At 38.5% G+C, this 20,458-nt stretch overlaps 2 protein-coding genes across 6 annotated transcripts in view; one reads left to right on the top strand and one right to left on the bottom strand.

The window, feature by feature from the left end:
- The first annotated feature begins 306 nt into the window (after positions 1-306).
- On the top strand, positions 307-5,404 carry LOC117378957 (lanosterol 14-alpha demethylase). Its single transcript, XM_033975662.2, has 10 exons — positions 307-613; positions 688-786; positions 1,758-1,934; positions 2,006-2,132; positions 2,622-2,796; positions 3,183-3,302; positions 3,380-3,575; positions 3,925-4,020; positions 4,106-4,274; positions 4,493-5,404. Exons 1-10 carry the CDS (start codon positions 452-454, stop codon positions 4,669-4,671), a joined length of 1,500 nt encoding a protein of 499 aa, XP_033831553.1. The 5' UTR covers positions 307-451; the 3' UTR covers positions 4,672-5,404.
- The window catches only part of akap9 (A kinase (PRKA) anchor protein 9), a 69,572-nt gene continuing 54,514 nt past the window's right edge, over positions 5,401-20,458 (bottom strand). For 3 of the 5 annotated variants that reach the window (XM_055225569.1, XM_055225572.1, XM_055225571.1), the window contains 29 exons: positions 20,038-20,142; positions 19,774-19,926; positions 19,364-19,450; positions 17,760-18,752; positions 17,369-17,491; positions 17,253-17,297; positions 17,041-17,181; positions 16,906-16,950; positions 16,667-16,807; positions 16,405-16,449; positions 15,501-16,322; positions 15,251-15,308; positions 15,033-15,154; positions 14,255-14,443; positions 13,676-13,843; positions 13,104-13,209; positions 12,712-12,886; positions 11,881-12,031; positions 11,241-11,588; positions 10,392-10,682; positions 9,877-10,085; positions 9,662-9,767; positions 8,532-8,711; positions 7,832-8,035; positions 7,461-7,693; positions 7,026-7,120; positions 6,803-6,950; positions 6,559-6,689; positions 5,401-5,927 (listed from right to left, as the gene is read on the bottom strand). In XM_055225569.1, the coding sequence (XP_055081544.1) occupies positions 5,881-5,927; positions 6,559-6,689; positions 6,803-6,950; positions 7,026-7,120; positions 7,461-7,693; positions 7,832-8,035; positions 8,532-8,711; positions 9,662-9,767; positions 9,877-10,085; positions 10,392-10,682; positions 11,241-11,588; positions 11,881-12,031; positions 12,712-12,886; positions 13,104-13,209; positions 13,676-13,843; positions 14,255-14,443; positions 15,033-15,154; positions 15,251-15,308; positions 15,501-16,322; positions 16,405-16,449; positions 16,667-16,807; positions 16,906-16,950; positions 17,041-17,181; positions 17,253-17,297; positions 17,369-17,491; positions 17,760-18,752; positions 19,364-19,450; positions 19,774-19,926; positions 20,038-20,142 (5,661 nt within the window). In that variant the 3' untranslated portion in view covers positions 5,401-5,880. The remainder of the gene's footprint in view (positions 5,928-6,558; positions 6,690-6,802; positions 6,951-7,025; positions 7,121-7,460; positions 7,694-7,831; positions 8,036-8,531; positions 8,712-9,661; positions 9,768-9,876; positions 10,086-10,391; positions 10,683-11,240; positions 11,589-11,880; positions 12,032-12,711; positions 12,887-13,103; positions 13,210-13,675; positions 13,844-14,254; positions 14,444-15,032; positions 15,155-15,250; positions 15,309-15,500; positions 16,323-16,404; positions 16,450-16,666; positions 16,808-16,905; positions 16,951-17,040; positions 17,182-17,252; positions 17,298-17,368; positions 17,492-17,759; positions 18,753-19,363; positions 19,451-19,773; positions 19,927-20,037; positions 20,143-20,458) is intronic. The other 2 variants (XM_055225570.1, XM_055225573.1) reach the window with 2 other exon arrangements.

Below are 20,458 nucleotides of genomic sequence, written 5' to 3'. Positions count from 1 at the left end.
TTGGCTACACAGTCACAATCAGGGCTGATATTTTAGCTTATTAAAATAAAAGTATTAATCATATAATGCAGTTATAGTTTTAATTTTCAGATGTAAACATATTTGGTGACAATAAGTATATAATCTGCAGGTACGTTAAGCTAAACGTGTGTAAATTGATGGAGAAAAGAAATAGACCTCGAAAGTCAATACAGTGAATTTGGTGACATCATATAAGCAGACATGGGTTCAGATGCAGTAGCCAATCAACGCTTTCCTCACTTGACTGACATAAGAGCTGTAGCCAATCAGGGGCCAGCATTTGTCAGGCGGGGGCGGGACTACTGCTGACAGGTAGAATCTCGGAAGATAATACGCTCGGTTTTGTTGGAAAAAGTTGGCAGTGTGGCGAAAGTAGAGGACCGGGGAGTCTATAATTCACCAGTGTTATAGATTTCGCACAGGAGAAGCCATGTCTGTCCATTTATATAACATGAGCACAAAATTGCTCTCAGAAACTGTAGAAAAGATGACCAATAACGCAACCTCCGTACTGCTAGCTATTTCTGTTATTACATTGACCCTGGGATACATCTCCAAAACTCTGCTCAAAAAGACTCCTGATGCAGATAAGGTAAGAAATGCATTTATGTATTACTCTACATGAAAAAGACGTCCCAATTAACGTTCCCCATGTATTTGTTGCAGAGATATCCACCTTATATCCCCTCTACGCTTCCATTTTTGGGTCATGCCATTGCATTCGGGAAAAGTCCAATAGAATTCCTTGAAAATGCGTATGAAAAGGTAAGATTATACGATTGTGCCCTATTAACCTTCCTTGATGTCTTCCACAAATGCAGGCATGACCAAACTGTGGTCCGGTGGTCAAATGCAACCCTCAGACCAATTTTTCTTGGCCGTCAAGCTTCCAGGTTAATTGGCCCATATTACTTTAAACAATACTTTTTACTGCACATTTCTGAAAATCTACTTTTACAAGCCCGTATTTAATGTGTCCCATTGAGGATGTAAGCATGAATAATGGTCTAGTAGTTCAGTCTAACCTATAATAATAATGCAGATTTGAAGTATTCACTGTATTTGCGACCAGTCTATGGTCCTCAATTGGCCATCAGCTTTGTCTGTGTTTTTATATATGGCCCTTAATGAGAAAAGTTTGGCCATCCCTGCACAAATGTGTTAATTCTACTCACACTCATTTACCAGCAGAGGGTGCAAACACTCAACATTACAACTGTCAATTAAGGTCAATAGGTGTTTTAAAGGTGCACTGTGTAACCTTTGAGGGATGTATCTCTGTGTGAAGTTAATGCTTTGCCTTAAATGTTCTGTCATATTGCATTAAACATATTTCTTGCATTCGATTACAATTTTTATTGCTGAAGAATTTGTTATTAACATTCTCGCTGTGAGTGGGCTCACCTTTCCAGAGATCTGACCAGTATCTAGGCCTGATGGCGCCACCTCACCTGCTCGTCTCTGTGGATATTAAAAAGTTTAATGTAATAGGTACAGTGTAAGATTGCAGACAAATAACAGTGGAGATAAATAGGTGGCAGAGAACTTCCACTGGGAAAACTACATAATGCACCTTTAGCTGAAATTGCTCTTTGTCCATATAGTGACAAAATGTTATATTAAATAGTCGCCTAAATTTGTTACCGAAGGCCAATGGCTTTAGGATAGGCTAGGATATTTTGCAACTCCTACAAAATGTTATACATTTAACAAAAATTATTATCTTGTCTCTCCAGTATGGACCTGTCTTCAGTTTTACTATGGTGGGGAAAACCTTTACGTACCTGTTGGGAAGTGAGGCAGCTACACTCATGTTCAACAGTAAGAATGAGGACTTGAACGCCGAAGATGTCTACTCCAAACTCACAACTCCAGTGTTCGGAAAAGGGGTCGCCTATGATGTCCCAAATGCTGTACATCCACAGATACTCATTATTATCGCCTCACAATCTGGACTTTGGTTAACAGAGATGTTTTGTTGCAGTTGTTTTTGGAGCAGAAGAAGTTACTGAAAACAGGACTGAACATTGCTCATTTTAAACAACATGTGAAGATAATAGAAGAAGAGACGATCGAGTATTTCAAGAGATGGGGAGACAGCGGAGAAGGAAGTAAGTTATCCTCTTATTATATTATGTGTAAATGTTTTTTAACTGTTATGAAATATAATGAATAGCATAAATTGGTTTCATTTGTGTATCCCATCGAAATTTAATATGTGATCAGTGCCTCTGCTCTTTTAATTTGAATGCTTATTTAGTGGTCAATAGGGGAATACAAAAATTACTTTAAGTAGTAATAATGTAATACTAAATAGTTTAAGTATTTGGTAACACTTCACACACAATCACTACACTTTTCATAACCCTAACAAAGTATGAGCAAAGATTTATTAAGAATGATCTAGCCTTAGTAACTACCATGCTTAATTTATGCCTTAACCCCAGGTCCTTAATTAAGTAGGTACTAGAGCCTGAATCGTTTTCATTATGAATTAAGTCTTTTTTTTGATACTTTATTAAGTCTAATTAACCAGTAGTTATTATTAAGTAGTACAGAGTATTTCTTACCAGGCTAAATTAAATATTTGTTGCGTTTAGATTTGTTCGAGGCCTTATCTGAGCTGATCATCCTCACCGCCAGCAGCTGTCTCCATGGTAAAGAAATCCGCAGCATGTTGGACGAAAAAGTGGCTCAGCTCTACGCTGACCTGGATGGAGGGTTCAGTCACGCTGCCTGGCTCCTCCCCTCCTGGCTGCCCCTCCCCAGCTTCAGGTAATACATTCAGGTTTATTTATTAACAATGCTGCAGCAACATGCATTGAGTGAGTGACTGGTGAATTTAACCTATAGTAATAGAAAATTTCCAAGTGTTCATGAAAATTACATCTTTTTGACATATCAGCCCAGCCTTAATTGGTAGCCCAATTCACAGTAATAGCATGGTAACAAAAAGTGTAATCAGTCAATGTACTTTTTATGGTAATATGATTAGTCCTATTTCCAGCATGAAGACCATAACAATATGGAAACAGAGCTGTACAATGCATTAATTCATCTTTGTTCCCATTACCATGTCATTATTGTGCTGTCAAGTAAGCAACAGCTGTTATAATTTGTTCTTTTGTGGTGACATTAACTGTATTAACTTTTTTTTATAGGAAACGAGACAGAGCACACAGAGAAATCAAAAACATTTTTTTCAAAGTGATTCAGAAGCGGAGACAGTCAGAAGAGAAAGTGGACGACATCCTGCAGACACTCATAGACGCCACCTACAAGTAATTAACATTTAAAAACATGGTTCCCAAGTATTCTTTAAAAAAAAATTAATATAATAATATTTGAATTTCTCCAGAGATGGGCGCCCCCTGACAGATAATGAAATTGGAGGGATGTTGATAGGACTGCTGTTGGCTGGGCAGCACACCTCCTCCACCACCTCCTCCTGGATGGGCTTCTTTTTGGCCCGGGACAAATCTCTTCAGGACAAATGCTTTGCTGAACAGAAGGTTGTGTGTGGAGAAGACCTGCCACCCCTAAACTTTGATCAGGTCAGATTAAATATATCACACCACTGATTCATGGTTAGAGGGACTTTTCAGCTTCAAGTAATGTTATTCTTAAAATCGCTAAATTATGCTTTATATTATATTGGCTATCCAAGGGTTTCAGAATGATAACAAAAAATAGGACCATTGTTAGTATAGCGATTAACAATTTAAAACACCATTCTGTATTAGTTAAAGGTGCACTATAACTTTTCTAGTAAGAAGATTTCCACCTGCTTCTCTCCATGATTTTAGGTGGTTGCTATGTTTATTTACATTAAGCTAATGCATTTATTTCAATTATATGCCCATATATTTTTTTCTTATGTCTATTGTGATATTTTTGTTGCAGCTGAAAGACCTCAGTTTGTTGGAGCGCTGTTTGAAAGAAACTCTGCGCCTTCGTCCTCCCATTATGACGATGATGCGGATGGCTCGTTCTGTCCAGGTATCACATAATAAACCTTTTAAATTCACTATATATTAAGTATTTATTATATTACATACATTCTTGAATATTTATATTTTTACAGACAGCTGCAGGTTACACTATCCCTGTGGGTCATCAGGTCTGTGTTTCCCCAACTGTGAATCATCGTTTACATGATACTTGGGAAGAACGACTTGAATTTAACCCTGATCGCTACCTCAATGACAACCCTGCTGCTGGGGAGAAGTTTGCCTATGTCCCATTTGGAGCTGGTAAGAAATAAAAGCTTAAAGAAGACCTTATTCTTTTATTGGGGTATTTGGTATTAAGCTATAACATACGTAGATTTTTTGTTTTATTTTTACATTTTTGCAATATTGATTGAAAACGGCTTAATAGTAAAAATAGGTTTGTGGACTTTCTGTTTAAAACTGCAGAACTGCCAGGCCCTGCCTCCTGAAAATCTAATTTGTAACTATTGTGTTTCCAGGTCGTCATAGATGCATTGGTGAAAACTTTGCCTACGTTCAAATTAAAACAATCTGGTCCACGATGCTGCGGCTGTACGAGTTTGATCTTGTCGACGGATACTTTCCAACAATCAACTACACAACAATGATCCACACGCCTCACAATCCCATCATTAGATACAAGAGGAGGAAACTCTGAGAGACACTGTTTCAATCAAAAGAGAAAACGTACAACCTGTGTTGAATATATGCACTTTGTTCAAATGAATGACTGCCCCAGCCTTAGACGTTGAGCTTTCAAATTAATGCTGTAATACATTTCTTATAAGGGCCTTTTAAAGAACCCTCATGTTGGAACAGAAAATAGAATAAGCAATCACAAAAGGATATGATATTATACTGATGATTTTTACATATTAATTTGACAGTGGTCACCATTTTATAATTAAAAGTGCACTATGCAACTTTTGTGTTGAGGGTTTGCTAGCAATTTTTTTCTCTGTAAATGATATTGCTTTGCTTAGAATATTCCATAGTATGTCATTAAAGTAATATTGCACTTTTCAGATGTTTACCTTGAAAAACATGTATTCGAACTGAGGGTCAATTCTCCACAGAGCTGACCTGTAACTTGGCCTGGTGACATCACCCGCTTGTTTCCGCAGAAATAACTTTAATGCCATACTGTGGAACTTTATGACAAAGCAATCTCTGGAATGGAGTCAAATGGGTAGCGTACACTCCACCAGAAATGTTACATATTGCACCTTTTAATAATATAATTGTTATATTTTTATTTTTTCTGAACAACACTGTTTTTGTAAATTCACATCTTATTTTTGTATTATTGGAGTACTTTGTGTTTTGAAACGGTCATAATTAGGAGATGTCTTGTTTCCAGATGCAAATAAACAAATATTCGAAAACCTTTTAAGATAGTGTATTCCTCTTTAATTCAGTTTTTGACAAAATACCCCAAAAATTCGTAGGTCCTGGGCTTTACAAAAATACGTTCTCTACAAATGTCCTCTGTCCGACCTAAACAAAACACAGTGTAGTGAAGATCCAGTAGCAGCCTCCATGACAGTAAACCCATCCACTCTCAACAGAACGCTCCACCCATTCAGCAAAAACATACGTATAAATTAATCACAAGTCTTAAATTAGCAGTAGACAAATATACATGACTGATCATCCACAACAGAGAGGCAGATTTCATTACAAACATAGCCGTTTTTTTTCAAGTGCTGGCGACAAAAAGCCTGATAACAACAAATCGTACAATAATAAAAAATGTGTTTTGGTCCACATGAAAGTACAGTCGACAGCAGAATGGTAGAAAACAGCAGAGCGCTCAGCACACGAAAAGGCAACTGAGTTTCTTCAAGCCAAAGTAACCTCCCAGCATCTACCTCCTCAAACCAAAGTGCAATTGAGCATATGAAGAAGAAGCACCTGTGGAGGACAAAGGCAGGTCAGTATTGAGGAAATGTATTATTAACGTATTTAAACAGTAATTACACAACTTGATATTAGAAGTTTGAAATATATTCAATTATCAATAATATTGTGAATATTGATTTAAAGTAGAGAATATATCTGTCACTCTGAGTGAGTGACAGATGGATTCAACCAATAGCGATGAAGTATGAAGGCAATGCAGAGATACTAAGTTTACATGAATGTGATAAAATTGAAATCCTGATCCGGCCTCAAGAAAATCATGGTATTAATTTTTCAGCATATCGCACACCCCTATCTTAAATATATGCACAATTTTATCAAGTATATTGTTTAAATAATGTCTAAAATCAAAATGCTGCACATACAATATTTAAAGGCATGGTTTAAACACATTTCTTTGTGGAATTGCAAAAAAATATCTGATGGCCAAAAAGAAATGTTTACTCATCTGATTAGTTATAGATTTAGAAAACCTTTAAACAGGCATTTTAACACAGTATTTTCCTTTGATTAAGTTGGACTGTAGATTTAGACATTTTTTCTGCCCTTAGACCAGACTAATCATTTCTATAAACCTAAGCATGAACCAGACAACAGCAGCTCATTCAGTGTAGTCATTCACCTGAAGTGACACTCCCCAGCCTCCTCTGCAGAGCCTCCAGTCTGGAGATGTAATCTGTGAGTGCTCGATCCGGATCGTAGTTTTGGAGATGAGAACAGGTGAGAGGGCCATGCTCCCCGGACATGTGGTACCTTCAAATGCAGGAGATGGAGAGAGAACTAAAACTGATGTACAGTCCTTTAAATAGCCAATTATCTTAGAGACTCATCAGTTTGTGTTCCTATAATATTATTTGAAGTTGTACCTGTGTTGAGCAGAGGAAACAGCTGATCGGGGGGATTCTCTTCCACTGCGGCCTCGGCTACTCGAAACTCCTCCTCTGTCTCTGTCCCTGTCCCTATACATTTCTACGCTGCCTGGGCGAAGGTAAGGCGAGTCTCTCACATCAGTATCTAATAATTAAAAATACAAATACATATTAGATTTCTTTATACACTTCAAAAGACAGTTCAGACAGAACTTTTTACCTAAGGTTTGACCTAATCCATTTTTAGTGACTGTGGGCGATGGTGAGCTGCTCATCCCAGTCGCTTTGTGCCACCTCTTCACAAGAAAACGCATCCTACAAGAAAACAAGGAAATTCAATTGGTCACCTTCAGTTTAGTTGGTCAAATAATAAAATAAAATAATGGAAACACTGCGTAAATTATGTCAAAATTATCAATCAAATAATAATACATAAGATTTATAAGGCAATATAAAAATTTTATTTATAAATTTATAACCAATATTGCATAAAAAAGACATATATTATTGTTTAAATAGAATTACTGGTAATGCACATCAACAAGTCTAAGAAACAATCATTGCTGGTGTCTTTTATGGGACATTTTTGCATAAGTAGTTTTGAATGAAAAGATGACAGCATTAATGACCAAGAGCATGAGTTCTATCTGTTCACCTGGAGAGGGCGATAGAGACCCTGACAGCAGATCTGAAGCGAGTGAGCCCTTTGCGGCGCTGGCTGAAAGACTCAAGCCCGGACAGAGCAGGACGTCCGCCCATCCGGGACAAGAGTGTCAAAGTGGCCTCCTCGCACTCCTGGAACCCTCCCAACAGCAGAAGCAGGTACTTCTTCTGATAGACCAGAGCTTTACGGAAACTCTCGGACCTCAAGTACCTCCCATACATCCTCTGAGGAGAAGGGAAAACAGGAGAACTTGTTTTGTTTATGTTCAAAGCAAATTTATTTGTGTTTACATTGAATCAAAAATTGTGATTGATCAATATGAGAGAATAATGCCTGATCTAATTAAAACTAGAAGTCATTACCTTTAGTGCAGCATTGTCAGCCTCTGGTCCACTGATCTCTCTCAGTGTTTCAGTTCTGACTTCAGTTTTGAGTCGGGCTATCTGACTCTGAGCCTGATGTAGGGCTTTCTCAAGTCGGGCTCTTTCTCTGGTCCAGGTCTCACGTTCCTGTGAGAGCAGCAAACTGGTGCTGTCCCCCTGCGACCCTCCTCTCCTGCTGCTCGACTAAACCAGTGACAAGAAAAAAGTTAGATACACACAACACATGTACATAATAGCAGTATATAATTCAAATCACTCTATGACTTAACCCTTAACCATTAAATCTATATTTAGATTTTAGATTAAACAATAGAATAACCAAACAAACAGTAACATTTCATCTAATGCAAACAAATATGAGTTAATCAACAGCTTAGTTTGTAGCCTGTATCCTTATAATGTATGTAATAATGTATGTTATATTTAATATTTGCACTTTTTATCATTTAAAAATGTTGTCTGTGTAATCCCTCAGTCATCCATAGCAAAAGAAAATTTAATTCTGACAACTGGACAAACATTTTGCCACTCATCCAAGAAGCTTCCTCATATCTGAATGTATTCAGTTCTACAAACTTTTGTCCAATTGACAGAATTCAATTTAAAATGTCATTCACTTTCTGTAAAACATAAGTGTGATTTTTGAGCTAAGTTAATCCATTATTGTTCTTGTACTCACAGCGTCCGTGGAGCCCATTGCGCTGTGCCTGTATCTCCGTAGCTCCTCCTCCAGTCGGAGCATCTGGTTCCTCAGGTCGTTCTTCTCTTCGGTCAAACGGCTGACAAATCCAGTGAGCTCTGCATTCTGCCTCAGCAGTCGCTCTGTGAGGGAGCTGGAGCCGCCTGCCAACAACGAGCTCTGCGGAGATGAGAGTGTGGTCAAACAGAGCAGAGCAACAGATGCTCCAATGATGAAAAACAAACAAGATGCACCAGCAAAGAGACAGGGCTGAATAACAGGCCTTAATTATCACACTGGTGATTCAAATGTTTTATAACATTGAACATTAAAGAACTTCCTCTTGGGGAAGAATAAAAGTCATTCTTGATTTCAGCTATCTAAGTGTAACTGTTTTGCCTACCTTGAAAAGCATCATATACATACCATAATTAAAGGGCCCATATTACATTATTTTCTGGTCTATGTTATAATGTTTGATACACAAACCCTGCACATTAAGTTCTTCTACAGGAAACACTCTGTTCCACCTTGTGATGTCATGTGGTAACACAGGAAGTGCTTCATTGAGTTTTAAAACTTCATACACCTTCACTGGAATCATTTGGATAATTTCAGACCTGAAATTGACAATCTCTACTGAACTAAATGTAAACGGAGCTGTTAACTTGAAAACTACCGCTTCATGACATCACAAGGTGGAACAGAGCATTTTGAGCTTTGGAGATGTAGACAGATAAATAATAAAGGGTTACCAAAACATGTGTGAATGGAAGAAAACACAACTCCAGTTACGTTTTTGACAACTTAAAGATCACAAGACTTGGTTTTGTGTAGTAATAGGACCATTGAGTATTAGACATGTTAACATGGTGTGGTGGCACTGGTTAACTATTTTAGGTGCTTATTCATGGCTTTCAGCTTGCTGTTATTGGTGACATTTTGACTTTTCACCATTAAAAATATAGTTTTCAGTTGTTGGCAATGGTCCTAATTTTTCATTATTCTGAAACTCATGGCTAAAAATATGTCATTCATACATTTATGCAAAATCTAGTCCTGTTTATCCCTTCCATATTAGAAAAATAATATTCAGGGGCCAAAAATAATGGAAGATAAAAAAGACTTGCCTCTGGGAGAGGGGGGAGACCTGGGGACTGTTTTAACATTGAAATAACCTCATCAATGTTGGACTGAACCCAGGACAGCTCTTCAGTGTCGACCTCAGATGTGGGTCTAAAGAGAAATTACAGCAATTAAAACAATTCTCATAATATGGATGTACATAAGCTATGATAAATAAAAAAAATATAACATTAAAGTCTATTTTAACTCTGCTCAGTACCTTCCAGCAGCCTTGTTGGCGAGGCTGTGGACCTTGGAGGACACCAGGTGGAGCTTTCCCAGGACGCTGTCAACAGTGCGCCAGGGCCCGTGGTGCAGACCTGAGCTGGTACCAGGTCCAGTCAAGTCAAGATGAGAGGATGGACTCGAGGTCTTCTGCTGCATCACCCAGTCCTTAGTCCGGTCTGAGGTCTCACTCTCCCACTGGGTCTATCAGATAATACGTATTTAATTTTTTGTCAAATATGGGGTTATTTAACATTTGTTTCATGTTAGCTGTGCATCACACAGTATTGCTGGTAAAGCTACCACAAATATAACTTTCATTAGATGAGCTCAAATTATGTCCAAATGACTATTACTTTTTATGTTTCCTACAAAAACCTTGCAATTTATAAAGCTGGAAAAGAAATATACCTATAATGCTCTAGAAATGATGTGATTGTGCTTAATTTGGCTTTGTAATTGCCACTTAAGTCTTGATAGATTGTGGTTACATTTTGACAGCGTACTCACAGTATGGCCCTCAGCTTGCATAGGTCCCGGCCTGTCTCCTGTGTCCTCTCCTCTCCCCAGCCTCTGCTCCAGTCTGCTCCTCTGCTCCTCCAGGTGCTTGCCCCTCTGCACCTCTCTGTCCAGCTGCTCTTGGGTCTGTCTCATTTGGGATTTGAGCTTTTCTAGTTGGGCCTGAGCCTCCAGCAGAGCCTCGTGGTCCCGGGTCGACCGCTGTTTCACCAAAGTCAACTCCTCATCTTTACGCACCACCTCAAGTTTCTGCACCTCAACTTGACCCAGGAGTTGGACCACCTATGAGAGAAAAATGATCCATTGTAAATTTTTAAGCCTTTAAGCCATTATTCTAAGCCAATTCCATCTCTAAATTTGGTATTCTTAATACAAAAAACAGGTTGGAAAAACATCTGTAATATGTCCAACTGCGTTAAAGGTGCAATATTTAACATTTCTGGTAGGTGGTATGCCAATTGTTTGCTTTCCATGGAGATAGTTATTGCTATTCCACAAAAAAGTCTTGCAAAACCTGCATTCTTACTGTGAGCAGGGTCTCCTCTCCACAGATCTGACCTGTTGATTGGACTATGTCATCATCTGCTTGCCTCCATCGAGATAGAAATTATATATATATATATATATATATATATATATATATATATATATATATATATATATATATATATATATATATATATATATATATATATATATATATATATATATATATATATATATATATATATATATATATATATATATATATATATATATATATATATAATATCTCCATGGAGGTAAGTAAATGGTAAAAGTAACCAGTGAATATATCATCCACCCATTGTGATTACAAACCTGTGCGTGTTTGTCATCCAGCTCTTTTTGCAGTCTATCCAGTATATTTTCATCCTCCTCTGTACCGCCTCTCTTCTCCTCTCCTCCTTCTCCAGTAACAGGACCACCACTATCTGCGGACCCACCCCTGCGCAGCTCCCTTTCGCGGCCCAGGGCAGAGCTCATCTCTTGGGCTTTGGCTCGCTCCGTGTCTAGCTGCACCTGGAGCTCCTGGAGGTGTCTCTGGAGGCTGAGGCGCTCCTGTTCGAGCTGTTGTGACGACTGAGCGGAGGTCTGGCGCTGCTGCTCCAACTCAGAGGTAAGCCGGGACACCAGGGCCCTCTGCTCCTCAAGGTCCAATTGAAGGTCCTATGGAGAGATGTATGTAGCCAGTAATTATGAGTTTACATGTCAAATAATGTTATACTTTCAATTTGCCATTTTAAGTTTTTGGCATAAATTGGGCCATTACAAAAGCCTTATATAAAAGCAAGATTAATTCACTTTCCCCATTCATTGTACAAAATAACTATAGCAAAAAGTTGTGTTCATTTTAGATTTCATTATTAATGCCTGTATTACTGTATATACTGAAAATTTTCAAGATTTTGAAGTTCAAACCAAGTCATCAGAAACAAAATGGTGACTTCATAAAGCTCACCTCCAGCTCCTCTCGTTTATTTTCTTCGTCCCTCCCGGTTCTACAGCGCTCTTTCTCCATGGCCCACTGCAGCTCTCTGCTTTTCTTCTTCTCCTCGATCAGCTGGTCACTCAGGGCATCCACCTCGGAGGCCTTCTGCGACACCTCCGCCCTTTAGCCAAGAGAAATTTTACTTATTAATTAAATGATAAAAATAGAGAATTGGCTGCGTTCATGTGACATAACATTGAAGTATTCCTAAAGTTTAAAACAGAGCTGGAGAACAGGATTCTAAGGAGAATTTTATGGTGGAAACTGTGGATTAATTGTCACATTGGCAGTGTTTTAACCAGGTTTATGGTTCATATCTCTGTAATTACAGAACCTATCCACATAAAAACAAAAACTGGCACAAAGTTTAAAGTCTTCCCTGTCAGAATAAATAAACACTATTAAGTGAAATTATTTTTACTTAATAGTTTCAGAAAGGGATGCCTTTATTCAACACTAAAGATGTAATTGGAAGGACTTTAAGCCAAAGAATTAATGTAGCAAATTTGTGAAATCAATCTCTAACAAATAATGATATGGTTAAACATTTGTAGATATTTTTTTCAAAAACAGTGAATCTCTCCCTGGCTGAACACACCCTATTCAATCCATCTTTTGGAGATGTTAGTTAGCACTAACCTACTTAGCTGTATGTATTAGCTGGCTCTTTGGTTGCTACCTTAGCTCCAAATTGGCCCCTATAACTCCTAACCTCGACGAACTTCATTTGACTGAGTGTGACGTCACCCATAGTGTTTGGCTCCACTTAGTCCACTTATTTATACAGTCTATGGTACTAACCTTAGTGTGTCCAGTTCTTTGATGTGTTTGTGCTGGGCCTTCAGTGTAGTCTCCAATTCCAATTTTGTTTGGGACAGTTCAGTTTTCAGGTCCTCCACCAGCACCCGTTCGCCCTCTGCCTCAGTTTGCTCCTTCAGACTTAACTCAGCGCCTAACACAGCAGCAGAGTCACCACCTACAATAACAGAAAAGAAATTCAAGAAACTCTTTCACAAGCAAAACATACTAAACAAATTAAATATAGTAAAAATAAAACATAAATAAACACAGATGACATGATAAGATAAGATGGAAATGATTTTTATTATATTTTGACTAACAACCTGTTGTATATTTAGAAAATGCTCTATTTAATTTAAGTAGATAAATTAAGGATAGCTAATTAACTTTACCTTGATTAAGCCTCTCCATTTGACTTTGCAAATAGTGGATTTCAGAGAGCAGACTGGACCGGTCAGAGCTATGGAGCAACCCAATCGCCTCCCTTTGTTGAGCATCCTAAAATTAAATAAGCACTGTTAATTACTATGTCAAAACAAAGCAATAAAGCCTATCTATAAATTAGTTTGTGAAAGTTAACCACCCATAGTTGGAGTGTCTTTACACTGCAATTAAGTAACAATAGCGTATTACTGCAGAAGATAGACAGCCTCTCAGTGGCTATGTTTGCATACACACCAAAATGATCACAATCTGATTTCTGGAGTTATCAGATGTGAAATGTCACATAGAGAGTTACATCTGATGTGAGTAATCTGATTTCTTCCTGACTATTCACACCTGTGCAAGTTTTGACAATAAAAATTATGTCACCCCTTATTTTTGTAAGACAAAAATAAGGGGTAACACAAAATTATTCTCATTATCTGATTTTTACTGGCCATGTAAATGCACCCACATCAACTGAGACAGAAACTTAACAAGTAGATATTAATGATATAAAGATAGCAGGAGATATGCAGACCTGCTCGGCCAGACGCTGCTCAAGCTGATTGAGGTGGATGATGGCGTCACTGGTGTCCAGGAGGTCTAGTTGGCTGTACAAAGTGTTTTTCAAAACACTTCTCTCATTTTGAAAAACCTTCTGCACAGCTTCCAGCAACTGCCCGCGCCAGTCCACACCCCCAGATGTCTATGATTATCAAATGTTACACAAACACACAAATGTGAGTACACAGGAGAACTACAAAAAATGGCATTACAAAGACAGACTTGTAAAGACCTATTTTGAACCACCTATGATACAACTCAATGAACAATATACCGTACAACCAGTATGAAATACATTGTAGCTATTTGTTATCAAGGATTCCTCTAAATATTACACTGTTGTGTGAGATATTTTTTGCCCTTCTAATTTAACCAAGTCAAGGCAACGATCGACAAACATGATGTATTGACTATATGAATTGGAGTTTGCTGGGAGATGAAGAAGTTTTTATTTTAGAGACCTAAAAAGCTATATCCCTCCCCTCCCCAATATTTGTATTTATGTTAATGTACTATTTTATCCAGCTTGGCTTCTGATTAAAGATAACTGTACCTGTGATTCTGTGTGTGTCTGCATTGAGGTGATGAGGCCTTTCAGAGACTCCACAGTGGACAGAAGGGCATCCCTTTCCTTGGCCCAGCCCTGGACATTGAACTGAGCGCTGGGATCAGCTTCAGAAAGGGGCAGCTCAGACAAGGACAGGACCTGCATGCCCTCCTGGTGAACCTCACGGAGCAACGTCTACAGAGAAATGACCACATTAAAAATTAACCATTTTACTCTTTTTCATCACAAAATATTGACATATGGTGGACAATTGCTAATGTATTGTTGTTTATTGTTGTTGTTGTGTTGTTTTTTAATTATATGTAGAAATATGGTCTAATATTGTGTGTTTTTGTAAATCTGGGTGACTGTGTTGTATATGTGCTGCTGCCACTTAGTCAGTACATTGTTGTAAAAGAGATTTTTAATCCCAATAAGGTTTATCTTGGATAAATACATGATTGAATGATTTCATGTATTTGTATGTGTAGGCAAACAATACAAATTGAACCTCCTTTATCTCTTGTGTTCACTGTACCATGTAGATAAATGTACATGAGTTTTCCACTTCTTTTTGTAGAATTACTTGTTAACAAAAGCTAAATATAATTTCACTTCTGTCATAAACTTGAAATAAAATTGAATTAATTCATTAATTCCTGGACAGGCATATACTATTCTTAGGATTTAGCAATTACTTTAGCGAGTATCACTTTGTTCATACAACCAAACCTAAATATGATCTAGGAATAGTTCGTATATATAGTTACAGTTCCCATTATACCTTAATTCGGTCTGGTAACGTTTCGTCATTGTCTCTCCTTGCACCCTCTGGAGTTGTCCTGTACTCATGCTGGAGACTGGGGAGGTCATATCCTGTCCGCTGGCTGAAGTCAGAACTACTGTCTGCAACGGACAAAGAAAATAAAATTATTCATAATATTTTGTTTAGTTTAACTTGATGTTAAACAAAATTAGGTTACAATATAGACAAAAACTTACCGCTGGTGTAACCATCTTTGAACTGGGATGCAGAACGCTCTAGTTTTACTGAGGAAGCCTGAGAAACAGAACAGCACTTTATTATAGAGTTACAACTGCTTATTTTCCTAAACTAGATTGAATTTCTTTCAGTATTCATCTTGAAGGTCACTGATCACTACATACTGCCAGTCTTTGTGTCTATATGCATTTCTATAGTTGTTACATCAAGTCTATTGTATACATGTGCAGATGACAAATGTACCGGTACCTCATTTGATGATCGCAGCTTTTCAATGACAGACTTTAGTGCCTTGCATTCGTCCTCTAGCGCTTGTGTGTCCCGCCGCAGATTCTCACTTTCTGCAATGTGCCTCGACTCCATGTCCAATATTTCGGCAGCGTGAAGTTCCTGCATTTGTTCAATCTTTTCCTGAAAATTCCCAATCACCTCTTCCATCTCATCTTTAGTCTCGCAAGACTCAACTGTGCCTTGATTGGATATTTGTAGATTTTCTGTTTGCGTAAATGCGTCTATAGCATGATGTTGCTCCATGCTGCCATAGGACCGTAGGCTGTGCGACTTGTGAGATGAGTGACTAGAAGAGGAGTTTTTCCTAGAGAGAGAAGGCTTGTCTTTGGCGCTGCTGCCTTTTGGTGCAGACTGTTTCACCCCTTTCTTTTTGGACTGAGAGATGGAGGAGGAAGAGGAGGGTGGTTGGGGAGAAGGAGATGGTGAAGGAGGAGATGAGATGTCTGTTTGTTTAACTAAAGCTGTGTGCGCTTCCTGTAATTCCACTTTGAGACTTGAAATCAAACTCTCGCGCTCACTGGCTTCATTTTGTAGTTTTGTGTTTTGTTCTTTGTAGCCGATTAGTTCTTCTTTGGTATTTTCCATATTATTCCTGACCTCTTGGAGTTGCTCTTTTAGTTGGGAAATAGCAACTTCACTAGACTTAAGTTCATCCTCCAGTTCAATATTTTGCTGCTTCATGTTGTTGAGTTCTTCTTTGGTGGAAGCTGCAGTTTTTGTCGCTTCCTCAAGATTGTGAAAGACCTCTGTAAAGCTGTCTCTGTCCTCATCTGCTTTAACCTAATACATAAATAAATACAGTCAGAAAAATGCAAGGTCCAAAAAAGGTATTTTAACAAAAATAAATCTTTATTTTACATACTTGGAAGAGCTCTGCTTTAAGTTGGGCTATGGTCATTTCCCGCTCCTTCGAAACAAACAAAACATAATATGTACATTCTCAAGCAAAAATGCATTTTAAATGGAATGCCCTGTGTCTCATTAAAATGACACAGTTAAAGGTAGTAGTGTAAAGGAAAGTACAACACCTAAATACAGTGTTATGTAGTATGAACTGATATATTATAATGAATCATATTTTTTGTAGATTGAGCAATATTTTGTTAGTATTCTTATCTCAGTACCTGCAACAGCTCCTGTAACTTGTCCACACTCTCTTTGCAGCTGCTCAGTTCTTCTTTGGCGACAGAAGCTTCACTTTGAGCCTCTTTAAGCTGTTGCTGGAGCTCCGACGCCCTGGACTCCTCACCACTTTTTGAAGAGGCCTATAAAAAAGAGATAACCACATAAGCCATGGCACAGTTAAACATATTTATTAAAACAAATCTTATTTCAAAGCACGTGTGTAAATCATTTAACTTACTTGGAAAAGCTCTCCTTTGAGCTGAGCTATGGTCATTTCCCGCTCCTTTAACAAAAAGTGTGAATAAGAAAGAGGTTACACATAACTTAACAAGAATTTTAATATTTTCTATGTTTAATGCAAAATAATACTTACCTGTAACAGTTCCTGTAGCTTGTCCAGGCTGTCCTTGCAGCTGCTAAGCTCTACTTTGGCGACAGAAGCTTCACTTTGAGCCTCTTTGAGTTCTTGTTGAAGTTCAGAGATCCTGGCCCCCTCATCGCTGTTTGAAGACATCTTAGCACAAGACAACAATGTTAGTCGTGCCAAAATAAATAATACTTAAAATACTCAAATTATGACTATACCATTTGAAGTTGCTCCTCAAGTCTCTGTATTGCTAAAGTTTTCTCCTAATAAAAAAAAAAAAACGATTTTTAACCACATAAACATACACAAAGACAACCGGAGGAGTAGATCTTACAATGAGCTGGTCCTGGATGTGGCTGCTGCTCTCGAGTTGTTCTTTGGTGAGTGACGCTTCATCTCGGACCTCCTGAAGCCGCTTGGCCTCAGAGTGCTGGTCAGCAGGGGGTGAAGCGGTCTGCTGATAGAACATAAAGAAAAATATTCAAGTTATTGAACTACTTGTTTAAAACTCTTGCAAAATATAGAAATACATGTTTCAATAGAGATGATTTTTAATCAGTGAGACTTTGTGAAACAAACTGAACTTGTAGAGTAGTATAATTATATACTAAAAAGTCAACTAGAAAAGGAGCTGATTTGCTAATATTTAATTTCCTGAGGCAATTTCCATAAACTTAAATGGTGTAGAACCATCCATTGTAGAGCCACCCTCATGTGTTAGTTACCTGTAACATTGGTGCAGATCTGTGGGAGGCTCCGGACTTCATCTGGCTGAGCAGATCCATGAGCAGGGCCAGTCTGCGCTCATACTCCAAGACATCTTCCTCTGAACTGGACAGAAGCTGGTTCTGCAGCTCCTGGTCCTTTTGCATCCCACTCAGACCAACTTCCAGCTCTCTCAGTTTCTCTGTTAGATGGACCACCCTGCCTGTGGAACCCCCTCTGGTCTGACTATACCCACTGAAGTCCATGTGTGGGATATTGAAGCTACCAAAATCATAGACTACAGGCTGGTGTTTGGGTTGAGGAGATTGCTGCTGTTGGAAGGCCTCAAGAGTGGCTTGGCTGACCAGCGCTGATGCCACTTTGTCCCTTAGATTTTCCTCTAATTTATAAATCTTTTCTTGAAGCCCATCTGCGTAGTTTTGTGTTTGCTCCACTAGGAGGCGGCAGCGACTCAACTCATTATCTCTTTCCTCTACTAAATCCTGCAATTCATGTATTCGTCTGTCCAACTCCTCCACTTTGTAGGTGGCACTCTGCTCTAGGGCCTGCACCTGTGCCTGCATTACCACAAGAGCCGCTGTCTTTTCCCTGAGAACATCTTCCAGTTCAATTTCAGAACTTTCAGAATTTTCTGCTTTTTCTGATTCGGCTAAAGCTTTGGCACTTTCTTTCAAGCGCAGATACGTGTCCAAAAGTTTACCATGTTCAGATTTGAGAGTATCAAGCTCTTTGGTGGCGGAGTCCATTTTCTGCTTAACTTCATCATACTCCTCACTTGTTGGTCTTCCTGGTAAATCCTTGTCTTCTTCATAGTCTTCCACTGCTCCTGTTTTCTGCTCGATGTTGGCCAGATCCTGCTGTAGTTTGTCTATGACGGCGTTGAGCTGGTCCATTTCCTCTGCATGGTCTCTTTTAAGACGCTGTTGTTCACTCCTGAGGCACTCCACCTGCGACTCCAAGTCTCTGACCACCTCATCTCTCTCATCCATTTCCTAAAAAAAATAATCCAAATATATTAGAACTTTATAATTAGGTGCTTCAGAGATCAATGGCTTCACTGACAAATCTCTGAGTCCATGCTTTGACAAAACATTCCTAGTATAAAGAGGACTTAAACTTAATTCAATACTTAATAATAATTAAATACTTTGCCATCAAGCAGTACATTATGATCATAACTTACCAGTGATCATAATGAATGTACTGAACTTTAAATATTTTGTAATTCAAATTTTATTACCATCTAAATTTGCTCTTTGCTATTATAAGTGTGAGCTACTGTATCCAAGTAATTTGTCTAAAAGAACAATCCTACAAAAACCTGCAACTTCAACAGTTTAAGGTACAGCAACCAATATTGATAATCATTTAATACAAAAGATTTAGACTCAGAGATTACATGCCACGTCAAATGAACAAATGATCACAACAAAAAATGGTGCTGTTACTTACCACAATAACCAATGAAAAACAACCACAAATGTGATGGTGCAAAACAACAAAAATGGAAGCGAACTAAAATACACACAGCGCGTTGCACTACCACGAAACTATGCGTATTCGAAATAGCCTTGTTGCATTTCGTATACGCATATTGTGTTACCTTATTATCAGAGGCAGTGTCCGTGTGTTGAAGTTTAGAGATCTGTTCATTAAGAAGTGCTATTTCCCTGTCCTTCTCCTCCACCACCTTCAAAATCAGAGGTTATAATGTGATGCCTATTAATACAATGATCAGCAGCCACTCCAAAAGTCTACACAGCCAAGAGGTAGACTTTTAATTTGAGTAGAAAAAAAGAAAAGATAATAGTAGCAAAACTGAGCAATTAATTGTTAACGTGTAAATGTGCAAAATCAAAGGGTGATGTCTTTTAGCTATTATTATTTCTTCTTTACAACAAGCATGACTATTTGAATAATCATACTTTGGCAGCAGTCTGTATTAAAATGCAAATAATGTTAGAGCTAGACAGTATAATAATGATACAGTGTAATGCAGTTGTGGTTTATTACCTGGAGCAGACTGTCCCTAGTGTCAAGGTCTTGCTGTTGGCTGTCGATCTCTTTCCTCTGAATCTCCAGCTGCATCTGGAGCTGCTGCAGCTCCTCACTCTTGTTCTCCAGCTCCTCTTTGAACTGCTCCAGCTGCTCCTCCAGGTTACAGATCTGACACACAACAACAGGCTTTTACAATGGGCAACAGTACAAGCAATAGCATAACGTATTTCAGATTATATTACATCTTCTAAATACATCTGCATAAGAGCATTATAGTACCTCCTTCTCTTTTCTCTCCAAAGCCTCCCTCTCAGTTTGGAGCTGAGCCTCCAGACTCGGATGCCTGGCCTCTGTGATGGGTGCATGGTGCTTCTTTTGTTCAACCTGCAACACACAAACACATGAAAGTATGGCAGTAGCCAGCACTTATGCACAGCGAGAAAATGAATTAATCTAATGAATGACCATGTATATTTTAAATGGAAACACACAGCGTAGCTCTATCTGCTGCCTCAGATGTTGAGTGTTTGATTGGACACTGGGGGGCAATGTTAACAGTTGCTAGCGTACTCAGTGTCAGAAGCAAACTGCCGGGCAGCTTCAGCACACCCACACATTGTTCTCGCTCACAGTGCGCTGTCTTCTCCGCGCTGTCTGTCACCTCATTCACATTCATTAGTGCGGCTCTGTGGCCATTGTT

Source organism: Periophthalmus magnuspinnatus, chromosome 11 (assembly GCF_009829125.3).
Source record: "Periophthalmus magnuspinnatus isolate fPerMag1 chromosome 11, fPerMag1.2.pri, whole genome shotgun sequence".
NCBI lineage: Eukaryota > Metazoa > Chordata > Actinopteri > Gobiiformes > Gobiidae > Periophthalmus > Periophthalmus magnuspinnatus.
The sequence above is the reverse complement of the archived record's forward strand: the minus strand, read 5'-3'. Positions and strand labels throughout refer to the sequence as shown.